This window comes from Odontesthes bonariensis, chromosome 12 (genome assembly GCF_027942865.1).
Source record: "Odontesthes bonariensis isolate fOdoBon6 chromosome 12, fOdoBon6.hap1, whole genome shotgun sequence".
In the NCBI taxonomy this organism is placed as follows: Eukaryota; Metazoa; Chordata; class Actinopteri; order Atheriniformes; family Atherinopsidae; genus Odontesthes; species Odontesthes bonariensis.
In genome coordinates, this window is record NC_134517.1 from 21406225 (window position 1) to 21431781 (window position 25557).

Genomic DNA, 25557 nt, shown 5'->3' on the forward strand with positions numbered 1-25557 from the left:
GAAACTTGTAGATTATGTAAGATGGATAAACTTGTATGTGCTTAGTAACAGTTCATCATAATAAAGGTTTTCAAATGGTCACTAATAAACAACTGACCTCAGAGCTTAATATGAGAAGTTAATATAGCAACAACAATGCATTTTGTAATACAAAGTGGAATGGAAGTTGTACCTTTTTTCTCAGACACTGAAGCTTGAAGGTGAACTGACCAAACGGGGACTTTCTAGGACATCTGCAAAGATTATAACTCCGTTAATGGGATCGTGCGGTCTAATATTTCCTGCCAAAAATGATTTTACAAGTATTTTTAAACACGTCTGAATATTTCTCATATTACTTCTGCTTTAAAACAATTTTTAAGATTGTTAACTTTCCGCTAAACCTGATTGTAATGACTGTGACGTTTACGGAAGACGGTGGGCTGTTCTCGCGATACTTTTGCACAACCGTGGGATTTTGGAAATCAAGGGTTGTGGCTGAGGGGTAAGTGACCACGTAAACTGATAGCGAATGTGCGTTAGGCTGTGGTAAAATAAATAATTTTACGGACTAGTCTTGTTCCAGTGCAATAAAACGACTTCAAAGTAAACGTTGGTTGTTTCTCAGTTTACAGTGATATTTAGGTCTTAATATGGCGACGGTTGTGTGTTAACACAGGGCTCAGGCTAGTCCTTGGAAGCAACTGGAACAGATGATCGCTGCCTATGTAATAACGCAGGAGCTCTTTTTGTGTGATGACTTACAGGCTAGAGATTAACTGCAAGAAAAATCGGCGGAGGATAGCTCTTGACATCTGCTTCAGTCCCGTATTTGGATCTCGATATCTTTACCTTTACTGATGACACCGAAATGTAAACAACCACAGCAAACGCCCCTCATCGATAGGCTTTGTCCAGATTTCCACCTGCCCCCTCTCAGAGCTTTCACCTCTGCAGTGTTAGTACTTGAACATTATTAGAAGCTCTGGACGTTTGCTGAAATTAATCTTTGTTATAGTTATACGGGTTACTCTGTAGCTTGAAGGACCGCCAGTCAAATTGATTAACCCATTCAAATGAAGGCACATCTGTATGTGGGTTATTAATCTTTTTGGTTCGGTTTGTTTTGTTGTGTTTCATTTTGTTTTCTCGCAGGCTGAAGTAACAGGAACTGCTTAATATGAGTGATGACAAACCCTTTCAATGCACTGCTCCTGGCTGTGGACAGGTAAGACACCATAGTTTAAAAACCTTTCCATAATAAAGGTTATCCGGTTGTCCCCTATGTTATTGTCATAAGGTAAGGTACATATTTGGGGGAGAATTTGAATGATATTTAATTTATCTGCAATAATACATTCAGTTTGGATGTCATAAAAGTGTTGATATTAGCCTAAAAGCTCACTGTTCCACCCTCGTAAAATGCCGAGGAGATTACCTCTGTTTCATCAGTATCAGTCTTTTTTATATATATATGTATACAGTTGATACTCTAAAAGGAAATGGGTTGACAGAATTGACACATACTTTTTTGTACACTGTGTCGCCAGGTAAAGTTTAGTGTTTGTTTTTTGTTTAAATTCTTTTATAAAAAAGTGTTATTTTACCTAACTGGGGTGCTGCTGAATCCTCATAGTTTTAGTTCAGTTTAGTTCTTTAGAAAAACAAGGGGGAAAAAAAACTCAATTTGAAACGCATCTTCGTCCTTAGCTGCCCCCACCAGACGAGCTCAAGCATATGCATATGCCTACATGAAGCTGACGTAAACAGAGCTGTGAGCTCCTGACTATGGTTATCAGAAAGTTAAATGCGGGCACTCGTCGCCTGCTTTTCAGGAGTATCTACCTACACTATCTTCCAACACATTTAGATATGAAAGCAAAATTGAAATGGTATAGTGGCCGTCCAGCAGAAGAACTGCAAATTCAAAATGTCCATCTTTTCTTTTAATGCATTTATTATCAGTTTTATAATTGTCTTTTAGTCAGAGATGCTCAGTGGTTGAGGCAGGTTTTGTCATCTTTGGAATTGCAACATTTTTTGCATTACGTGCCAGTATTTCTTCAGGTTGTCTCAGAAGATATTCCATTGTCTCAAAAGACATGCGACATCACCTGGAACAGTTTTTCTTCTTCTTCTTCTTTTTTTTTGGTTAGCCTAAGTCTTGCATGGAGCTAGTTTGACAAGGCTAAAATGAGGACGGACAGAGCAAGAGGAGGCGCCAAAGTCAAGTTTCCTCTCAGACGACTTGTGCAGAAAATTCTTTTTTTTTGGGTACTGATAGGAGTTTGTTATGTAAGCTATCCTCGTGGATTTAAGCTATCCTCGTGAACACAGAGGTGTTAAGTAGTGTAGTTAACCCTCTTTAATCAAGTACAGTTGACATTTCGAGAGACAACATGTCTTAAGTAGAGTTATGATAGTCAAAGTCAATCAGGGCGTTTAAATGAAATACAGCCGGGGAATAGAGGATATATCGTTAGCTGTAGTGTAAGCTGCTGCACCTTCCGAAAAGGTGTAAATGTAAACTGTCTGCTACTGAGCTTACACTTCTTGATCATGTCTCGTCATCCTTTCTGTATTATTTTTGTCATTTAACATAGAGATTCACAAATGAAGACCACTTGGCTGTCCACAGACACAAACATGAGATGACACTGAAGTTTGGCCCAGCAAGGAATGATAATGTTATCATCGCTGGTGAGTGCTCTTCAACTTGAGATCATTTGATGTGATCGAGGCCTTACACTGAACTCACTTCAGTGATTTTCTCTCGTGGCAGACCAAACCCCTACACCTACCCGCTTTTTGAAGAACTGCGAAGAAGTGGGACTCTTCAATGAGCTTGCGAGTCCTTTCGACCATGACTTCAAAAAGGCAGCTGAGGATGACATTAAAAAGGTTGACATCATTGTTGAACACTTTTGAAGATCATCTGACTTGTGTCTTTGCTCGGACCTTTGCCGATATGCCCCTCTGTGTTTTTTACTGCTCTGTAGTTACCCCTGGATTTGTCACCTCTTGCTACACCAATCATACGTAACAAAATTGAGGAACCCACAGCTATAGACGTACATCGGGATAGCCCCCTGCCTCACCCCGAGTCCACTACAAATGACGACAAGGTAAATGTTTTCAACTCGCTGCCCCTCGTGTTTTTGCATAGCGATAACATCAGTTGTGATGAGGGTTGTTCTCTTTTTCTGTGATCATTAAATTACACTAGAATTTGCAGATCAACTGGTATGAGTATTCTTGCCTGAAGAGTTACTCCTACTATTAATGTCGAGTGAAGTTGCAGCATCACATTGTAGTAAATAAGTGATCTCGTTTTGCTTAAACACTCCTGAAGCTAAGATCTTGTATGATGTTTTCAGGATTTATCTTTGCAGCCAGCCTCACTGCCAACACCCACTATAGTCCATCCTGCATCCCTCCAAGTTCCCAATGTACTCCTAGCAACCACAGAGGCTAATGTTGTAATACAGCAAGCTCTCCCATCGCCAACGTCTAGCTCTGTTATTACCCAAGTCCCATCCACTAATAGGCCTATAGTGTAAGTAATTGAATGCGTCCGTTTTTTAAGAAAATCTTAGTTTTATTCAATCATGGTTTCTTTTTCCAAATCATTTTTGTGCAGTTTTGTCATGGTGAGCTCATATTTTATGAAGCATGTGCTTGTTTTTTTTTATTTATTTTTTTATTATTATTCATTTGCGCTCTAAGGGAGGTTTTATTTGGCCCTGCGCCGCGTGTGCTCCTTCTTTAAAGAAAAAAGTCAGTGTTGCTCAAATAAGATGTACAGAATTCATTTAAATTGTGAGTTTTGAAAAAGTGAATCGGGTTTTCACGTAATCTTCCCTGTCAACGCTCTTACTAAAGGGCTTAGTTTTGCCCTCGAACCCCTTGAAAAGTGTTTGATTTTCACCACTCTGGGAAAAATTGCCTTAAAAGGCTTATTCGTGGCATAACCACAGTAAATGGAGAGCTGTTCTCGAACCAGATGGAGTGATGGAGTTGAAATGTAGATTTTCTTATTCTTTCCCTAAACTATCAGAATCATCCAGTGTTACAGCAGTCTGTGGGAATATTTGAAAGAAATTGATTTTTTTGGAGCTGAAATGTCGATTGTCTCGACCCTTGTCAATGAAACTATTGTTCAGCCGATTATCAGGAGGTGCTTTTGAGTGTTCCTTGTGTTAATCATACCCACTGTGGTCACTGTATAATCAGTTGAATCACAAGAATCTCCCCTTTCCATTAGTATGTCGCATGCGCATCTGCTTCCACACAGAACTTGTGCATGAAGCACAATTGTGTAGAAAACAAGACTGAGAGCTCAGCTGTAGTGGTTAAACACCCGCTACATACAGAGCACGAAAGTGACCTTTGAGAAATGTCACTTTTATACAGAGTGGAAGACACCAGTTTAAACTTTGACTATGGCCTGAAACGTCAATTGCTTTTACTGTAAGTTTAACTAACTGTGAAAACTCAACGTGTTTCGAACAGCACAATCAAATCTGCACCTGACTTTTATCATTGGATCGTAAAAACCAGTGAAACTCAAGCTCACGTTTAAGCTGGTCGAGTGTATTTTTTTTTTATCAGAACCCACAGAAATGACTTACCATGAGAGGAATTTGTTCAAATAGATACATTTAGTTATTTAAGTAACAGGAACCATATTTGAATGAATATTTGGAGAGGCTGACGCAAAATGATTATGTGAAAACCCCTGCTGTTTTCCTTATATTGAAATCACTTTTTAACCAAAATGCCAGACTGTTCATGGGCAATACTGATGTCACTTATTAGATCTCATTTGACAGTCAACTGTGTCCTTTTGATGATATGCTTCTACTGTGTTATGTAATGAGTTTATTTTTTAGTTTGCTTCTGTCCTTATTTGATTTGTTTATCTCCATCAGTTGTTGTCTGAATATGCTAGTACATTGCTATGCACCCTTATTTTTAATGTATCTACGCATTTTTGTGTATGAACTGCAAAAGCTGTTGTTTTAATCCTTGTGATTTCTTTTCTTTGCTCTTTCAGCCCGGTGTCTGGCACCTTCCCTGTGCTCTTACAGTTGCCTAATGGCCAGACCATGCCAGTCGCTATACCTGCGTCTATTACGAGTTCGAGTGTACATATTCCAACAACAATCCCTGTGAGTGCTCTACCCCAAAAAATGCTCCGCCAGCACTGTGTTCGACTCCAGTAGAATTTGAATTTGTTTAGTGAAATCGGAATTGAGCTCTTGTGCTGTTTAAGTTTTTTTTCTGTATTCTCTAGAACGGATGCAGTGGCATTTACGTGCTGAAAAAATAAAGGAGAAAATGAGTTCTGCTACATTGCAAGTCTATTTAATGGCTAATCTGGTGATTTTGAGCATGTATAGAAGATATAGTTTACTGTTTTAAAAAAAAGGAGCTGAACTGGATTCACTGTTGTGCACATAATTGAGTTGCATATCTGTTACAGTCTTATTACATTTGAACTATAGGAAGCATTGGCAGTTTACATTTCCTTTGCTTTAGTTCGACAGAGAGTATCTTTCACTCCTACTACTACTACTACTACTGTGTGTAACTGCTTCAAAGACAGAGGATTTGGCAGAGGAGCTGCGGGCTTCAGGCCAGGATACTTTATAGCTATTTGTCCTTGTACAATTAAAAAATGATGCTCTTTTATCTCTGGCAGAGTTGATGGATGAGGTTTCTCGTTTTTTTTTACAAACTGCAACCCATGACAGAGTTACATGAATTAGATAATGTAAATGAAGGTGTAGCTAGTACTTTGTGAACTCCCACAAGTGGAAGCTTGTCTTATTGTTCCCAGTGATTCCGATTGTCTGTGTGGAACGATGAGCAGCAGATGATTATCTCCTGATAGCAGCACAGCGGGGAAAACCCTCCGTCTTCCCAGTCTGCGGGGATGGGGAAAGCCTTTGACAAGTAAAGGAGGGTAGAAGTAGATGGAGAACAAGAGCCACCACTGGGCCTCCCTTTCACTTGATCATCCCCTCCTTCCCTCCTCTTCCGTCCCCTCTCTAGCTTTCCCCACCTCCTTCTCCATCTTATTGTCAAAGGTTTGCGAGAGAAGGCCTGAGTTTGGCCTTATGACTCATGTGTGTCTTCCTCCTCTGCTTCCCTGTCCATATGCTCTCACTCAGGCAGGCAGAGGTTCATTAGCGTGCACACTGCATCTCCATGTGGCGCTGCCTCCACAAAATAACAGGCCATCCAGCCTAATGAGGCTGAGATATGGGGAAACTGAGAGCCTGGCATGGCTGTGTGTGTTTGTGTTGTGGGGTGGGGTGGGGGCAATGTCTGCCTTTTTACAGCCGAAGACTAATTTTCTCCGTGCTGATCTGTGTCTGTGTCTCTGCTGTCAGCTTGTCAGACCTGTCACCGTAGTGCCTGCCGTCCCTGGAATCCCTGGACCGCCCTCTCCACAGACTCAGCCCGCCCAATCAGAAGCAAAGCTGGTATTTATCATCTATTCTCTCATTTATATCAAGTATCATTTCCCCGTTGTGTCCATTATTTCCCATCTGAGAGAGACAATAACAACTGAGGTAATGAGAGGGCTTGAGAGTGAGGGAATAATAAAAGCGTTTGATTTTATTTTGTTTTTTTCCCGCAGTAAGATTTTAATTAGCCCTTTCATTCATTAACTTTCCGTCTGGATCTGGAGTTGATTTATTCTGATAAGCGAATAATCGTTTTATTAATTTGTTAAGTAAAACGACAATAAGGTGCTGCACAAAGTGCCGTTAACTGGTAGAGAAAATAAAAGGCGAAAATGATAATAAACTGTAGCGACCGAAGTGATAAACAGTAAAACCAGTTTTACAACAGATATTTGGGAGATGCACGGCTGTTCCTTTGCTGCTGGATTTTATTTGTACAAATGTCTCTTTCCAGTTATGCGTCGCACTTTATTTTTAAAGGGAGAGAAGGCCCTATAACCTGGTGCAGCTTTCTGAAATGACTTTATTTACAGCCAATGTATTATCATGAATGGATCGGAATCGGTTGGTCAGGCCATTGGGAAAAATTGGAAATCAGTATGGATCCATAAATTTTCCATCAGTGCATCTTTAAATGTAAAAAAAAAAAAGGTCCAGATATACCTCTGTGAAGTGTCACAGCAGTCTGGTTGACCTCCGTTACGATAGTTTAAGGACAAAGAAATGAAGCGTTGTGAAGGAAATCAGTGGCAACATGATGAAGCGTGGATCACAGAACCCGTAAGTGTTTCGCAGCATGCTCCGCCTGTGGAAATTAACAGCTAAACTCCATAGAGGGGGTGCATGTGTTGTGAGGGAAGGATTGATCTGGACTGGTGAGGAGGAGGAAAGAAGGGAGGGGCAGGGAGTTGTTCAAGATCATGGGGTGCAGAGATGACAAACGCCGAGACAGCGTTGTGCTCAGCACGCCGTCACCAGGGCCAACCTGAGAGGAGGGAGGGGGGGAAACCAGCCAAAGCCAGCTGGGGGCATCCTGGCACCGGCTCACTGAGGCACATTAAGTCAGCCTCACCCTGCATGGAACCTTTTGTTCAGCAGAATCCTGCATGACCTGCGTCCCCCCCCTCATACTCGAGGCGTCTCCCACCGCACTCAGCTCATCAGCAAACACCTAATGAGCCTGCATCAAGAAAACAGACCCCCACCTCAACCTGCCTACTCCCCACCCCCACCCAGCTCTCGTGGGTTGGGGGTGGGAGTGGGGGGCTAGACGGCACTTTTACAAGGACTGATGATGCTGCAAACACCACAATAATGATAATTAACTTGCTGAATTTAGAAGATTATGCTGTTAATTAGTTGCAAAATAAAGATAAGTAATATAGTAGCAGATGGTTGAATAACACCCATGAGATGAAGGGTTATTACACTGATGAGGTTTCCATGGCAGAGATGAAATATGAATCTGACTGGCTTTTCCCTCTTTCTATGGGCCATTCCAGGAGAATAATATCTTGTTTCTGCCAGAAGAGCTTCTGGAAGGGTATTACACGATAAACTAATTTGGTAGATAGATTGGTCTGGCAAAGGTAGCTGTTAGAATAATGTGATCCTCTGTTTTTTCATGTAAATGTATTCCCTCTCGCTTTGTTATTGCCTGGGAAGGCTCATTCACTTTCACCTTGTTTTCTCAGTGTTTGATGCCGGAGGAATAGTTCCTGTGAATGGGCCGTGTTCTTGTTACATAATCAGTGGAAGTGTGTTCGCAAAGCCTCTGTTAATGGTTTGAGCCGCCTTAGCGCTGCGGCTGTACCTTTGGTGTTCGGATCAAACTTTATGTGAGGTGTCTGTCACATTCATCAACTGATAGCCTGAAACTTTCTCTGCTCTCTTTGAGTGTTTCTTTTTAGTGCCAATTTTTACTCGCCTTCATTCGTTTTAGTGTTCCATTTTATCGGCTTCATTTTGGTTGAAAAATTAATAGGAGAAGAATATTTCACCATGTGGGGGAAATGTCTTTGGCTCTTCTTCTTTGCTTACTAAACCACATTGAAGCAAGGTGCTAATCTGTGTGCTAAATGATCCATTTCTGAGGTGTGCTGTTGTTAGCAGCCTGTAAACATGGCTTTCCTGAACTTTTGACATTTCAAAGGTTTTCATTTCAATTCAGTTTCTCAAACATAGCCGTCCACAGATAAAAACACATTTTAGGGTTAAAAACCTCACAGACTAACACTGATGTTAGAGGATCCGATTTTGCATTGTTGGATGTGCTGAGAGCTGTTTGAACAGGCCTGTGCTGTAATTGCGCATGGTAGAACGTTTTCAGTTGTCAGAATTCCAGCTTAAATGCTGCTAAGTTTGCTTCGATAAAGTCACAGTGGATTTAGAAAGCATGTTGCAATTCAAAGCTCCGCCCTGTTAGAAGTAGGGAAATTTATTGGCACGAATAACCAAAGTCCTCATTATATTAGTCTGCCCAAAACCAGGCTTTTAAAGTGCACATAAGCATGTTAGTCTAACCAAACTGAATCCAGTTTCTCAAAACTGGACTAACACACCCAGATGATGCAGTTGGATATTGAATCACTCTGCATGTATATGCTCAACTATTCCAAAACAGTTACGCTCAAACCCATCTTAAAGACAACCTCTAACTGCCGAGCTTGTACGCGTAAGCAAGAAGACACAATTCAGTGGCTAAGTCGAGATGTAACCGTAGCTCAAGACGGTAAATGGTCAGAGCTGAAGGAATTATTAATGCTGTCAAATAATGGAGTTTCTAAAAGAAGACCTGTTACAGGGTGCACACAACCTAAGACTGGTTCAGCTTGTCTTTAAACAACTGTAAAAGGGCTTTAATCAACTACTTATAAAGAGCCTTTAACATCATTGGACCCATCATTGGTCGGGATGCTTTTGTTTAGACAGATTTCAGCGTGCACTCACTGTTTAGTAAATTTGTGAATTTGAGATGGATTTTGATTAAAATGTTTAAGACTTATAATTTTTGGTTTGAGGCCATATTGATAACCTTTATTGTCTGTTGCAAATGGGAAAAAGCATCCATTTGTCATTTTTTTTTTTTTTCTTGTATTGCCCACTTTTTTGTTTTTAGCGCAATTTCATGTCTGTGGATCCTGTTCCAAATTCTTGTGCCCAGAAACTGAAAGCCACATTAAGCCAGCAGCTTCCTCAGGTAACCAATGGAGACGGTGGTGAAATCCAAAGCAGCGCCGTTACCCACACTGCTGCTCCCGCTTCTCCCGCCCCGACCCCAATCCCGACTCCAATCCCGACTCCAGCCCCAGCTGCGATCCTAACTCCGGCTCCTCATCTGCCCGCAGCTGAGGAGCCCTCCACACATTCCCTCCAGCAGCCGGCCACCTCCACCACAGAGACACCTGTAAGTTCATGTCCACAGTGAAGTCGTATCAAGGTAACAACACCTTATCGGCGAAAACATTTGCAGTCTGGGTTGTTAATTCCCGTCAGAGAGTTTCCGATTTAGTTGCCGTTTCCTTACCATGTATTTAGATACATAAGTGTGTACAGACTACAGTCCTGTTGTAAGGAAGTAAAACTCTACCCCTGACCTAATGTACTGCAGTGCTGTAGTTTCCTCAGTAACATCTTTCAGAACATGTTTCACCTCTATGAAAGCCTTCTCCAACAACAGGATAATATCATGGGTGTTATGTTGAATCTCAGTCCCAAGGTGAAGAGCGCTGAGTGCATATTGTTATTAATGACAATCATTTCACACTGAAACCAGCATTGCACAACTGTTGTTGTTGCTCTGCTTATTATTGCCCAGTGTTATTCTTCTCTGTCGTTCTACAGGCTTCCCCCGTGCCACCTGCGCAAAACCCTCCCAGCACAGGGGGCCGGCGCCGCAGAACCACAAGTGAAGACCCTGACGAGAAGCGGCGCAAGTTCCTGGAGCGTAACAGGGCTGCAGCTTCTCGCTGTAGGCAGAAGAGAAAAGTGTGGGTCCAGTCTCTGGAGAAAAAGGCTGAGGACCTCAACTCCATGAATGGACAACTACAGGTGATCCCACCGTCTTTCTCTCAGCTACTGCACGTAACAGCTTGCTTCTTTACCCTCAGATGCATTAGGGTGTCGGTTTGTGGGCCTGCTTATCATTAAGTGATGTTAGCGTAAGCGTGTGCACACAGACTTTCCCTTTCTGTGGTGATGAAGTCATTAAAGCCGATTAAGAAGAGCTGCGGTGTGACAGCAGCAGTGTGTGAGCCCTGTACATCGATATGTCCCTGTCAATAAAGATGTATCCTCCAGATGTCAGCCGCACACAAGCGTGTCGTCGCTTCTGTCTCAGCAGTTTACTGAATGGCCTCAAAAATCTCCCAGGGAAAGGTGTCTTTTTGAACCTTCATTCCGCAGGAAGCAATTAGGATCTGATGCTGACAAGTTCGAAACAGTTCATGTATCTGCTGTCTCTGTTGATAAGTGTGAGCCGGGGGTGCGGCACATCGGTGTTCCAGACAATTAAATGAGATGTGGTGTTTACTCGCTCACCGTCTTATTTTCCTATGAAAGCAAGCGCAAGGTGCGGAGGGCGGAGGAGGAAATGCACAACCGCGTAAAAAAAAATAAACGGGTTCCTGGTAATATCTGGTTCAAAATCAAGTTATCACCAGTTGTCATGTGCGCGCTGCCTAAGAAATGATTTAAATAAAGGTAGATGAAGAGGATCGGGGTTATAAACAGAAAGAGAATCACTGTTAACTACAAAGAAGGGCACAACATGCGGTAGAGAATAAAAGAGCTCTTTATATGACGGCATTAATCAGCAGTGCAGTTTTTGTGAAAAACCCCCCATGCTGACATAGCCCAGCTGATCAGCGAAACTGCCTCTAATGATGCACAATTATTTTAACATCATCCTTAACTGGCTTTTTAATGAGGTGTCAGACCAGGCAGCTCACTGGGCTTCCAGCATCACCCAAAGCCCATTTGCTCGATTTCGATTAAGTTGGAAACAACTTTTAACTCTCAATAGTCCAACTTAGTCTGGTTTAAAATCCTACGTATGATGAGTTTGATGTATCCGGCAGAACGCTCGTCATGCCTCTTGTGCCACCTTTTGGGCAAATGTTCATCTCTATGATAAATCACATGGAGCCTTTTAAAAGAACACGCGCGTTTGTATCGTCTGTAAATGGCAGCAGTCGTGGTGGAAGCACTGTGTTGGCTGCGTGGGATACATATGCTTCTTCCAGCTGTGTTTAAATATGTCTTACAATAGCTCAGCACTGCCAACACCAGCAAAACCAAACAGATGGAATCAAATAAATTGGCTGCTTTTAGACTAATAGATTAAGCCACCCGTAGTCCTTTAAAGGAGAAGAGAAGGAGCTTAAATCTGTCATTGGGTGTTCGCGGGCCCCTGGCCACTCTAAATCCAGTTAAAGTCACCTTCAGCGTAATGTGGCTCTCTTTTACGACATGCAGAAATCCTCGGCTCTCTTGGGAGCTGTAACGACACAGGAGTGTAAATCTCAACAGCGTCTACGAAGTTGTACTGACAATCTGAGCTGCTCACCTCTGACAAATGTGCTGGTCGGCAGCCAGTGAAGGCCCATAATTATTGTGCAGGGAAAACATAAATGAAGGAGCGCTTTATACTTGACCCCGAATGAATTTATATTGTTTTGCTTTCCTTTTGCTTGTTTCTAATGGGCAGAAATGTTGGTTTATTTCCAGTAATATACTGTTACAATGTGCAAAGAGATTTTGAAAATTCAACAGTGATCCCATTAATTATCGGCATTAGAGAAAAGGTGGAGCTGTTCGTCTAGAGTGGCTGTAGTCAAATCCAAGCCGGTTGTATGTACCTACTGTTATGTGCAATTACTGTATGAATGAAGGATTTATATTTCACTTGCGTTCATACGAGCCCAAAGATGTAAAGTGCGGTATTTAGTGGCAGAGGGCCATAAATTTGTAGAATGCAGCCAGCTGAATACCAACCAGCTGAATATTGCACCGCTGCCAATATATCACCCTAAATGCTTTAGGTATCCCAATCACGCTTGTGTGTTGTTTTAACTCCCTCTTTTGAGTTCAAAGCAGAGCCAGACTGAGATACTAATTATGGACACTCACCCTTATTAGTTCGCTGTTGACATATTAGCTTGGACTTAGATGTCAGCTTATGACAGTTTAAGAAACGCCAACACGTTTTGTCAATCGGAGCGCTCTGAAATGAATATAAAACTCTCCACTGTGGATTATTGAACAAAATTGACCAGAAATGTTGATGCACTGTATGTTGTTGAGTTTGTTTTTGTCAGTGAATAAACCGCAGCTTAAATCTCACCCTCAATCTAGTATGTTAAAGCCATTTTTTGAAGATTTTAGTTGTGCGCACCTGTCGCCTGTCTGTCTTTGTGTTTTTTCGTGTGACACACACTCCGCTCCAGAGTGACCGTTTCATCGGGTGCTGTTGTGTGTCTCCTCTCTCCTCAAGAATGAAGTCACCCTGCTGAGAAACGAAGTGGCTCAGCTGAAGCAGCTTCTTCTGGCTCATAAAGATTGCCCTGTAACCGCCATGCAGAAGAAATCTGGCTATCACAGTGAGTAATGCTCCATTATTCCCAGCCCGAGGCTGCTTGTGAAACATGTCTAAAATGAGCCCCAGCTAAGAGCGCGTCTTACTTATGGCCAAGCAGGAAGAGACATTGACATGCTAGGTACTTTTTTCCTGTTGACAAACTTTGCCGGACTTCAGATTTTGATGGGTGCTGGTAGTTGAGACAAATCTTTGTCGGAGGCTACATGTGGTATTCACATTGTTTCTCCACATCAGACACCTAAATCACCATTTGTTAGATAGAGCTAAATGGTTGTGCTCAGAAACCAAATATTTGGGTTTCTCTCTTTTTGCTATGCCTACATGTGGTGATTAAAAAAAGTTAAATTTTCAGTGTGTTCAGCATGAGGTGATGATTTTTTTTTTTTTGAACACTTGAGGATTCTGCCATTTGTAGCCTCTTTATTTAAATTTTGTGTTGTCAGCGTGCTCAGCACGGACTCATCACGTGTTCTCATTTAGATACATATCGCCAATTTTTCTTCGTTTCCCTCAGACTTGGGGCTCTGTCATTCTGATTTTGTGGTCATAACTCACAGATGAGCTGCTCTGCAGCCAGAATGCACCATACCGCTCCTGCACTGTACTGTAAACACCGCGGCTGACTTGTATTGACAATGATTGCTACTGAAATGAGTCCATTAAAGCAGCAAGCTTGACAAGACAGCAGAACATTCTCATTGCCGGGTATCCACCAAGCTACGCCATTCATTATGCATATCTTATTGCCTACCGTCCCGCAGACACACTTCCTGTGCATTAAGGGACTGATGGTTGCCAGGCTAGAGTGTGCTGTCGTTTGGTTTGTTGCAGATGGTTTTTCGCAGGATCCACAGATGAATTTGGTCATCTTCCCTCGTCTGTTTGCTCAGAATCAGTGTTTGCCTGTTGTTTTCTGAATCTTTCTGAAGGATGACGTTTGGAGCACTTTTTACCCTGTTTGGAAAAATGCCACAGCCACATACCTTTGTGTGTTTGGTCAGGTAGATTTACATCAAGCTTAGATACAGATTTAGCTGATGGTAGGAGTTAAGTAAAGCCTTACGGCAGGAGGAAACACTCCATCCTTGATATTCGACTCGTGCGGAATCTCAGAGGAACCGATTTTAAACTGGATGCTTAAACACTGTTTATCGTACAAAAGATTATCCATTTCCTGAAATGGAAATTTACCGTGAAAGTCTGTTTAGTCAAGTTGGTATTTGCACTTTTATCACAGGTAGAAGTCAGACCTGTCAGTCATTAATCCTCTACTCTTTAATCCTGCATTTCAGCCATTTATTTACAACTAATAGCAGTTAACATTTACCGTTGCTCGCTTACCAGTTTTCACACATTAAACGCTTAATGCAGATGTAATCTTTTTTCCCATCTCCATTTATTTTAAGCACTCTGCAATCTCTCATTTGACGCCCCCAACAACTGCAGAACTACACCCCAGGGCACCAGTACCCCCTGGTTGAGAGTCTCTGAAATAATCTATTTTGCTAATTAGTGAAGCACTTTATTTAACTTTAATTTGACCATTCCACTGACGTAAAGACCTCATCGTGCTCTGTTTTCTTGGAGTTACATTTCCCACAAGGCTGCTCTGGCCTCCAGACCCTGTAATACCCTTCATCGTCCTGCCCAGGCGTAGCCGTGGCAGGTGGAAGGAAATTACCCAGACTACCCCACAAACAAGCCAGGACATGGTTTCACTTGGCACGGCAAGCTGTCCATCTGTTTACAGCGAACCTCACTTCAGAATCCAAGAGAGCGGAAAGAGGCTCTGCCTGTTCGGCGAACCAGAATTTCATAGCATTATGATAAATCAGCTAGCCACCACTTAGCGTTGTTAGAAGCGATGATGCTCACTTGAACACGAAACCAAACCACCAAATGGATTCATTCCAAGGTTGAGCTGCTGCATCATAAAAGGGAGAGGGGGAAAAAAAAGTAGCGCTTTCTCACTTTCTCTCGAACTGAAATCCAGGCGAGAAGGCAGCTGAAGCTTCTTATTGTGAAGACATCTCTGTTGCTTTTCATACATCACACCCTCTTGCTGTGGAATCTGCATTTTGCATTCTTAGAGATCCAGTCATTAATTACAGAGTGCCATAACAAGTGACTTCATATAATTAGCAATATTAATTATCATTGTGCTCCTTATTCCTGTATGAAACAGAGCGTGAGAGTGGAGTCTTTTTTTTTCCATCAGGATCCAATTAATTCAATGCAACTGCCTAACAGCTGGTGGCATTTCGACTCCAAGTCTTCCCTACTCTCCAGTGTGAGCATCATTAAAATCAGGTGCTGTAATCATCTGTCGCTGCAGTAGTTGGCAAGGTAACAAAAAACAAATGAGAATGCAGTTAGGGAAGAGAAACACAGCCACATGCCCCAGAATGTAATGCACCCTTATGATGTGGGTTTAAATTGACATTGGAGCGTTAATTAAAGGATGAGGTGCCGAAGTAGCATTATGGGGATTAATGGAATGGTTTGCCTACGCTACATGCAGATAGCTGTTTTACATCTGATTAGGCCTGTGTGACACAGCTTACCCCAGCCTTCTGGATTTTATCTGCTTAAATGAAATGTCAGGGAGAGACGGTGTGAGGAAATCCAGGCATCATGGCCGAATGTTTCTCTGATGTCATTACAGTCTCCGACAAAGACGAGAGCTGCGAGGAGATGTCCATCCCCAGCAGCCCCCAGAACGAGGCCATCCAACACAGCTCCGTCAGCACCTCCAACGGGGTCAGCTCCTCCTCCACGACCCCGGCCGTCTCCGCCCCGTCCAGCGCCGCGCCGCCATCAAACCACAGCACAGAGGAGAGTCAGCCGCAGAGGGGCGCCGCCCATTCTCAGCCCTCAGGGAGCTGATCGTCCCAAACTGTGCCCGAGCACCCACGCCGGAGCTCTGCTGTCTTTTCGATCTCTCACAAACAGAGGAAAAGGGGTTCTTCTCACTCAGTAATTTGCTTCAGTTCGGACTGCACAGTCTTTCATTTTTTTTGATTGTTTTCTTTTATGTTTGATCCATTTTGTACTTCATAGGCAATGCTTTTAAAGATGCAATGTTTTCTCTGAAGCTGATGAAGACAAAAGAACAGGCACTTTGGGTGTAAATCTTGTGGTTCTTAACCGTTTTTGTATTTGTGCGACTTATTTATTAGTCTTGTACATTTTTTTATTTAAAACAATCAGCAGAGGCGGTTGACGGGTGATTTGTTTGCGACCTTACCAAAGTCTGTTGTGGCTCATTTGCAGTACTTTGCTCATCTGTTTTCATGACTTTTATAAGCACTATCTCTATGACGACTTAAGGAACGGGCGCTTTTCTTTCCGTCTTTGTAATTTGCTTTTTCCATTTTGCACACGTTTGAGAGACGATGGCTTTAGTTTTTAGGAGTCCGTCGAGCACCGGCAGCTTTATTCGAAGTAGGTTTGAATACAGTCACATGACACGGGCTGACATGGCTGAGTCCTTTTTTTGAATTTGACTTTGTGAGTGCGATCAGCTGTAGTCTGAATGTTTAAGCTCACCTCTGCATGTAACATAGTCTCATGGAGGTGAGCTGTTTAGATATGTGTGTTATTTCATTGACATTCCATCTGTAGTCTGATTGTTTCTGAAGCAGTGATTGTAGGATTGCAGTATCTTTTCCATTACTCAGTCATGGTGATGTTGACTTCATTCAGTGCCATTAATGTTTTTGTATTAATGACTTCTGTACATTTTTAAAACAGATTAGCCTGAGTTGATTGCTGTTCTCTGAGTTTTTAAGGGCCCCACAAACATTCTTGCTCTGTGGGGGATCTTTTTGCTCTCTATGCTTTCTTTGCTTTATAAGTGACTCTTTATGGCTTTAGCGTCTAATGCAGAACACCCACGGACATTAGGCTGTTTTCATTGTCGCAATTCTAAATGGAATTTTTAGAAAACATTGTAAATATCATTACGGATACATTGTACGTGATTCTTCCTGATGTTCTGTACTTTGTTTTTCTGGGATTGTTTGGATTCAGTAGCTGAGCCCTTTTGGATCACATTAACTCTGTTAGCAGTTGAAAACTGACCTTAATCTCTCTTTAGGACGCACCTCTTCGTGACTCAATAGATTGTCATGTAAAATGAAAGCATTCGGATGTGAACTGGAATCACATCGTGTACATTAGAGTTACACTACCGCTGCAGCTCTTTAAGAACTGTTAGCATTTCATCATTGAAGTAATCGTAAGAAACAAGTCACGCCTTGAAGTCAGTTTGCCTTTTTCTCTTAGTCTGTACTGACTTACTACTGTGTAGTTTTACAAACAGCTGACACATGGTTTTCTTAAAATGTGATTTTTAAAAGTTTACTGTTATGTGCTATCTGCATGAGATGACAATTCTCTGCGAGAATTTAACCGTTTATTCAATAATGTCTCAACAAAGAAAACGATATTAAACAAGTGATTGCAACTTGAGTTGTGAGAGCTTTGGTGATTTGTTTTACCCGGGCTTAACTGCTAAAAACGGGGTGTTATACTGTATTGAAAGTGTACCTGTAACGTGAAAGTCCTGTATAAAACTTGAATTGAAAAGTTGTTGTAATAAACCTTTTAATAACTCTTTAAAAAAAAATCCTGCACTCTCACTTCCATCGTTTCATAGAATGAAACCACCAAAATACGAATGTTGACCATTCAAAAAAGTTGCATTAAATTTCTTTATATAATTCATATTGTAAAAATGTCACCCTAAAGGTGAAAAACCTAGACAGCGACCCAGACAGTTCCTACAGGAAACATCTAAAAGGAATCTTTTGTAGGACCCTGAGATGGGTGAATTTTGTGGTATAGACTGCCACCCTGTGGACAATCAGAAGACATCTGTATTTCTTCCAAGCATCAGTCTATCTAATCTTAGGTAACTACGGATTTTATATTTCACATTTTTCTGATTACGATACTACTACAAATATTCAACCACAACCTCTTTAGGCCTTCCCTATCAGTCCTCCATGTACGGTCTTGTTTCCAAAAAAGCTGAGATACTGTTGTTTAATATATGATTTCAGCTGCTCAACAGTTCAGGGTCTCCTCCGTGCACCAGATGTTTTCAGTGGGAACTGCAGACAGGCCAATTCAGTACGTGCTCTCTTACTATGGTGCATATACATAGCCTTCAGTATTAATGAGGCCTTCACAGATGCACCAATGTACCCGCATACCATCACTGATACGTTTAAACTGTGTCCAGCTTCTTCAGGCCAAAGCGCAGTTTTCAATCTCACCTCAGTTCATCTTACTCTGAGTAACAGAAGATAACAGTCTGAGTTTTATCTTGCATTTATGAAGCCAAAGACAAACTATGTTCACTGACTGGGGTTTTTGAAAATGTGTCAGAGCCCATGCAACGATTTCCACTGGAATCGTGTTGGTTTTTAATGCTGTGGCCATTCAGTGTTAGTTTGCAATTAGTTTACTCTACAAAAAATCCTCCAGACTTACTGAACCTTTAATGATGTCATGAAAAATAGATGATAAAATCCACAGTTCTTTTTAACTTAAAACTGGGAGACATTATTCTCATTTTGTTGAACTTCCCTTCAAACTCTTTTACAGTTACTTACTATTGTGTCATGGTCTTAGAAGTAGGGCTGGGCGAGTTAACTCGTTATTATCGTTGTTCGGGGAAGACTCATAAATGACAGAACAGGGACACAGTTTATGGAAATGATTAGGTTTGAGAACACCCTGTGTTCTGATGTTGATGATCTGTTGAACTGTTACACATCAAGTCTCTTAAATGTTTTGGATACCATTGCTCCTGTCAAGGTTAGAATGGTTAAAAGTAGGCAAAGGGCGCCATGGAGGAAAGAAGAGTCGGTCAGGACACAGAAAAGGGAGTGCCGGAGAGCCGAACGGAAATGGCGCAAGTCAAAGCTCCAGGTTCATTATGAGACTTACAAAGAAAAGCTATGTGTGTTCAACCAGACTTTGCGTAGAACGAGGGAGAGTTATTTTTCTGAAATCATCAAAAACTGCAGTAACAACTCTCGTGTCCTGTTTGCTACAGTAAACAGATTAACAAACCCTCCAGTTTCACTGCCTTTAGAACTCATTTCTACATCTAAGTGTAATGAGTTTGCAACATTCTTTAATGACAAAGTTCTCAAGGCATTAAAAATGCAATAATTTCCACAACACAAATAACTACTCTGCAGCCAGCTAGACACCTAGAGCTGACACATTTCACACCTGTTACTGACAAAACAGTCGAAGAGACCATCTGCAGTCTGAGTTCATCAACGTGCTGCCTTGATGAGTTGCCCATTAGATTCCTAAAGTCTGTGCTGAGCAGTTTGTTACCACAACTCGCTCATCTAGTCAACATCTCACTCCAGACTGGAACATTTCCAAAGGCCTTAAAATCCGCTGTCATTAAGCCCCTTCTAAAGAAGAGCAATCTTGATGCCACAGTACTGAACAACTACCGGCCCATATCAAACCTGCCATTCTTAGGCAAAGTCCTAGAAAAAGTTGTATACCAACAGCTTAGTGACTTTCTCCTGTCTAACAATGCTTTTGATACTTTCCAATCAGGCTTTAGGCCCCACCACAGCACTGAGACAGCTCTGATCAAGGTGACAAATGACATCCGCCCGAACACAGATGCAAGTAAAGTCTCTGTCTTAGTTCTGCTGGACCTGAGTACTGCCTTTGACACATTTGACCATGCAATCTTATTACAGAGGTTAGAAGACTGGGTGGGAATCTCTGGTCGTGCTTTAAACTGGTTCAAGTCCTATCTGGAGGACAGGAAATATTTTGTTGAAATTGGTAACTGTCTCAGACCAAATGGCTATGACCTGTGGGGTTCCCCAGGGGTCAATCCTGGGACCCGTATTGTTCAATCTGTACATGCTTCCACTTGGCCAGCTAATACGCAGCTATAATGTGTCCTACCACAACTATGCAGATGACACTCAGATCTACGTGTCAATGACGGCAGGAGAACACGGGCCTGTAGATACATTGTGTCGCTGCATCGAACAGATCAGTGTGTGGATGCAAAACAATTTTCTCCAGCTAAACTCAGACAAAACTGAAATCATTGTCTGTGGCCAACAGAAACAAAGAGAAAGTGTTATCAGTCACCTTGAGACTCTCTCTCTAAAACCTAACTATCAAGTTAGAAATCTCGGGGTAATATTGGACTCAGACCTGAACTTTAACAGCCACATTAAATCTGTAACATCAGCAGCTTTTTACCATCTAAAAAACATTGCCAGAATCAAAGGAATAGTGTCTAAACCAGACTTAGAGAGACTGATCCATGCGTTTGTCTCCAGCAGGTTAGACTACTGTAACGGCCTGCTCACTGGGCTCTCTAAACGGGCTGTAAGACAGCTGCAGTACATCCAGAACGCTGCTGCTCGAGTCCTGACTAGAACTAGGAAATACGACCATATTAGTCCAGTGCTCAGGTCTCTGCACTGGCTTCCTGTCGCTCAGAGAATAGACTTTAAAACAGCTCTGCTTGTGTACAAGTCTCTTCATGGTCAAGCGCCAAAGTACATCCCTGACATGTTAAAGCCATATGAACCAACTCGGGCTCTGAGAACCTCAGGGAGGGGTCTCCTGCTGGTGCCCAGAGTCAGGACTAAACAAGGTGAGGCTGCGTTTCAGTTTTATGCTCCTAAAATCTGGAACAGTCTTCCAGAAGATGTGAGACAGGCCTCAACTCTGACAATGTTTAAATCCAGGCTGAAAACAGTTCTATTTAGCTGTGCATATGACACCTGAAAGTATTTTATCTGCACTCTTCACTTTTTAATTAATTAATGATTATTTTAATGGGTTTTTATTATATTATTTTTATTTTATTTTTATTTTTTATTTCTTTTTAATGATTTTATTGCCTTCTTGTGATTTTATGTAGCTGTGAAGCACTTTGAATTGCCCTGTGTATGAATTGTGCTCTATAAATAAAATTGCCTTGCCTTGCCTATCGCGTTAACTCATTAATCATTTAACGCCGATAAATATTTGATCGTGCATTAGCGCAGGTTTTATTATTTGTTTTATTATTGTTAAAGTCTGTTGCTCACAGGCTTTTATTTTGTAAAAGTCTGTTGCTGTCTGCTGCGGAACCGGAGTAATTGGCGGATCCACCAAACATGGAGAAGGGTACGGAACTTTTACTCGACCATTTTCCTTTTAAAGTTCTTCCAGACGGCGGAGTTGACAGAACCAAAGTCATCTGTAAACACTGCCAAGTTGAATTGTCTTATCACCGTAGTAGTTCCAGTCTAAAATATCACTTAAAGGCAAAACACACAATTGATACCAGCAAATCATTCAACGAAATAGACAGTGGAGCGAGGCTTCTACATAAAAACTACATAAAAATGCTGAAGTTAAAAGTGTGTTTGCACAACAATTGTTATGGCACTTTCATTCATATGGCAGTACATTTAAAATAAAACTAAATGCTGAATGCTATACACTACTTTTGAATTCATTTTTGGATTTTGCGCACAAATGCGAATAATCGTGATTAATCAGGAAAATCATATGATTAATTCGATTAAAAATTTGAATCGTTGCCCAGCCCTAGAAGTCAATATTCTTGTTAGGTTTCCAGGTACTTTTGCAGCCCAGCAGCTTTATTTCATATTGTATCATAAGTCAGAGAAGGAGTTGTCCCAACACAAGCATGTATCAAGTAAACCATAAAAAGAACAACTGAAGTCTTTGTTGTTTAAAGATCCGCCATCAGTCTGCCATTTCGACAGTTGACAAAGCTGAACATTTCTCTAATTAACGTAGTGGAGCTTGCATAGCGTGTCCAGCAGGGGGCGCTACAGCCAAACCTAATAGAAATGACTAATGTATGTTTGGGATCATAGGAATTCAGCATGTTTTTCCCATTGCTTTGAAGATTTAGAGTGAACTCATAATGATCAAACCAGCTAATGTCATTTCAGTCATGCATGTCTCAGAACGTGGCATCATCTGTATATATCATCAGTGTTGTACAATCAATACCGTCTGAATTTTGCCTCCAACCCTCCATTTGGTGGCACTCTGGCCTTCAGTAACATTGCCTAACTAGGGCAGCCATGATTAGCTGCTGATCACAGAGCAGAGAATTGTAAGCGGTACTATGTAGGTCACAGCATTGGCCAATAACAACACTTTTGGCTTGATGTTGCATATTTACAAAGGAGGAAAAAGAGTGACGCTAGGCACAGTAGAGTCTGCATCTTTGATGTTAAATCAAAGCATCGGTGAAAAGGCTGATCATCATAGTTGATGTTTTTCCAAACTATTTCCCCACCACATGCAGACCATTAAGTCTGATTGTTTGATAAATTAATTTCCCCCTGGCAAACAGCTCTGCTTTTTTCATTATTCATGCCATGATGGTTTTAATGTAAATTTGATTAGGTTTTTCTTCAACGAATTCATACCATTTGGTGCTGCAGCAGGCTGTGAATCTTTCAGACAGACTGTATTATTCTGTGTTGAATAAACAGTCTGCTCATTAGATTGAAAATTAAAATAAAAAGATTAAAAAAAAACAACATTTGTTTTCTTCATGTTTGACAAAATTCTGAGCCCCACACGCGAAGCAATACACAGAGCAGGCAAAGCCTGATTAGAAATGAATAGTAATAGAAATAAAGATGGCTGACATTTGACCGTAGTTGGAAGCATCGTTGTTTTAGCTTCTCGATAAATGAGCAGGATAATAATGTGGGGCTGATCTGCCAACAGGCAGACTGCTCCAGCTGTTCCCATAATTTGACAGGTATTACACTTTAGCCCTATGCATTCTGCCTCCGCAGACTGGCACTTAATTAGGCAAGGATTAAGGCCTCATTTACGTGAATTGTATCATAAATACAAACTGGCTGCCCTTTCTCCTTCAGGGGGCATCTGGGCTAAATTTGAAAAACGCAGAGGTTGCTAAAAAGAAGCTGCTCCAGGCTTCTAACAGCAGATTTCTCAACAATGAGGAGCCTCTCCCCCTGCTGAGGGGTGCTGCTTCTCAGCAAACGCTTTAACCCCTCAAATCCAGGGAGACGGAGATGAAAAAGCTTGATTTACATTTAATTCAGATTATGTAAATATACTGGTCATGTCCCAAACCAAACACAGGGCACAATGCCTGCAGAATCCATTTGAAAGGCCTCTGTTGTCATTCAAATGAGGAGCATCAGATATTTCTTTCAGTCATGGCGTGGATATTTAATTGAACTCTCGATGAGATAAAATACATTCTTTTTCCAAATACTGATAACTTCTCATTTATCTTCTGCACATACTATCATGCTATCAGAGTCTACTTGCTCCTGCTCTTGAATGGAGGACAACGGGGCATCTGGTTCTACCACGGGGGATGTGCATCTATTTAATAGCATTATAGGGGTGTATCAGCCCTGCTATCGCTAAATGCACGAACAGAGGCAAATCCACAGCGGGTATGTGCACGTGCACTGAGTAATTCCGACTCTGCCAATCCTTTCCCCGGGCACCAGCTCTCTGTCTACAGGCACCAGGATGTCTCCCCCATCAGTCTCTGCTGACATTATTATGCACTGAGGGTCTTTCCACAGTAGTGGGGCTATTACAGTACAGGTCTGACTCTCCCACTCAGCCCTGCTTCCCATGTGAATTAGCTTATTTTGTTATCAATATTTAATGTTGCTCCAGTGTGCTCTCATGCTGATGATAAAAGACTGTGCTGGTGGAATTAAGAGCCGGTACTTGTTAAGTCAGCATTCGGTGTTGGCAGGAAGAATGCTTGAAAGCATTTGCCGAAGTAAAAAAAATAGCAGCACTGTAAAACAGAAACACTGCTGCAGGTCTGTATTCAAACCTCTCATTTTAAGAACAAGTTTATCAGGAAAAATGCGACTCACATCCCTGTGTAGTCATGGAGTAAAAAGTGCAAGGGTTGCAGCTCAGATTGAGTATGAAGCAGCATTGATTTGAAAACTGCAACTCCATTATCAACGCTCAAATAGTATTTTTCTTCTCTGACTTAAGGATAACCATTATTTTTCTCATTAGTTTTCAGCCTCTAAATCAAAATGTTGCTTCTGTGTTTTGCTTGAAATTCTAGACTTGAATTTTACTGTCCCGCGTGCTGTGTGGAATTACTTTAGTGTGTTTTTCATGCTATCACACAGAGGGGATCTGCATTAACTATCAGACTTGGCAGCAAACTTCAGCTAAAAAAAAAAACGTTTTTAATGGTGGTTACACGCATTTGTAGTAGAAATAGGAATCCTTTCATGCTGTTGATATCTCGCTTAAAGTTGTTGTCAGCTAAACATAATCACCAAGACAACACACATTTTAAGCACAGTTTTATTTTACTTGCAAAAACAAAGCATTTTATGTGTGGTAAACAGTAGATGCTCACACCCGTGTTTTGATTGCAAACCTATTTTTCATAGCATAATGAAGTCACAAGTGTCTTAAAACCCTTTCAGGTTTTTAGCCTCAAAAAAGACTAGAAAATACGGTCAGTCCCTTCCTACCATCCAAGCAGTGGCCTCTGGGTAATTCAGTTTAAAAATGATGGATAACCTCCCGAGAATTACATCTGACCCCTGCTGATATATAAGAGATGCTAGCTTCTTTATGTGCTGTATATCTGATCCAAGCGTGTGGCCATCCTGACATTCCTCTCCACCTAGTTTTGCTGGAAATTTTCATTGTATTTAATCAAACTCACATTAAAACTGGGGTGAGAGGTCTGATATTGTTCATTGTTATTATCTGGTCGTAGATAAAGAGAAAAAAATGGTCTTTTAAGGCAAGTCATCATTGTCTGTGAGGTATGCGTAGAGTTTAACTAGTTTGAGTAAAATGAATTTAGGTGCTTAAAGAATTAGATACACAGTGTTTCCCTTGACAAGTGCAAATAAATAGTTTAATAAAAATAAGATTGTGAAAAGTAATTGAACCCTCTGTCACATCGTTTTTGTTTTTTCTTGTGCTTCCATTCTCTGGAATGTTCTTTTAATCACTCTGATTTATCATGTGATCCAGCTGCTGTGGCTCAGATGGTAGAGCTGTTGTTCACAAACCAATCAGTTCCAATTCCCCTGCCCCTCCGTCTAGCATTGGCGTAGGGACAGAACCTCACATTGCCCCAGATACTCTCATCGGCGTGTATGATAAAGAAGAATTTAGGTAGAACATACTCTGCTTTAATGTGTGTGTTTGACTGGGATAATGAGAAACATGTTTTAAAATACCTTGCAGAACATTTTCATGGTTAAAAGGCACCATATGCTGTAAATTTGGACTTTTTACCATTGTTTCACATAGGTCTTGTCTGTAGGCTGGGACACTCCACAGCTGTGCCAAATTAAATCAGTTAACCAAATGTTTGAGTAAGATGTAGAACATTTTTGCATAAGACAGAGCAGGGCACTGAGTAAACTCCAGTTACAGTTATGCAGTCAATATAGTTGTATTTTGATGAGAGGC

The 25557-nt window shown here is 41.4% G+C and overlaps 1 protein-coding gene across 4 annotated transcripts; it reads left to right on the plus strand.

Moving 5' to 3' along the window:
- The first annotated feature begins 436 nt into the window (after positions 1-436).
- atf2 (activating transcription factor 2) lies at positions 437-17526 on the plus strand. Of its 4 annotated transcripts, none has more exons than XM_075479640.1 (12): positions 437-484; positions 1135-1207; positions 2583-2679; positions 2762-2880; positions 2979-3104; positions 3357-3535; positions 5036-5150; positions 6378-6470; positions 9619-9861; positions 10299-10505; positions 12949-13054; positions 15719-17526. In XM_075479640.1, the coding sequence occupies exons 2-12, from the start codon at positions 1160-1162 to the stop codon at positions 15937-15939; spliced, it is 1554 nt and encodes a 517-aa protein (XP_075335755.1). In that variant the 5' UTR covers positions 437-484; positions 1135-1159; the 3' UTR covers positions 15940-17526. The 4 variants fall into 4 exon arrangements, with proteins under 4 accessions (XP_075335755.1, XP_075335753.1, XP_075335756.1 ...); XM_075479638.1 differs by lacking the exon at positions 437-484 and adding an exon at positions 491-937; XM_075479641.1 differs by lacking the exon at positions 437-484 and adding an exon at positions 491-707.
- Positions 17527-25557: the final 8031 nt, after the last annotated feature.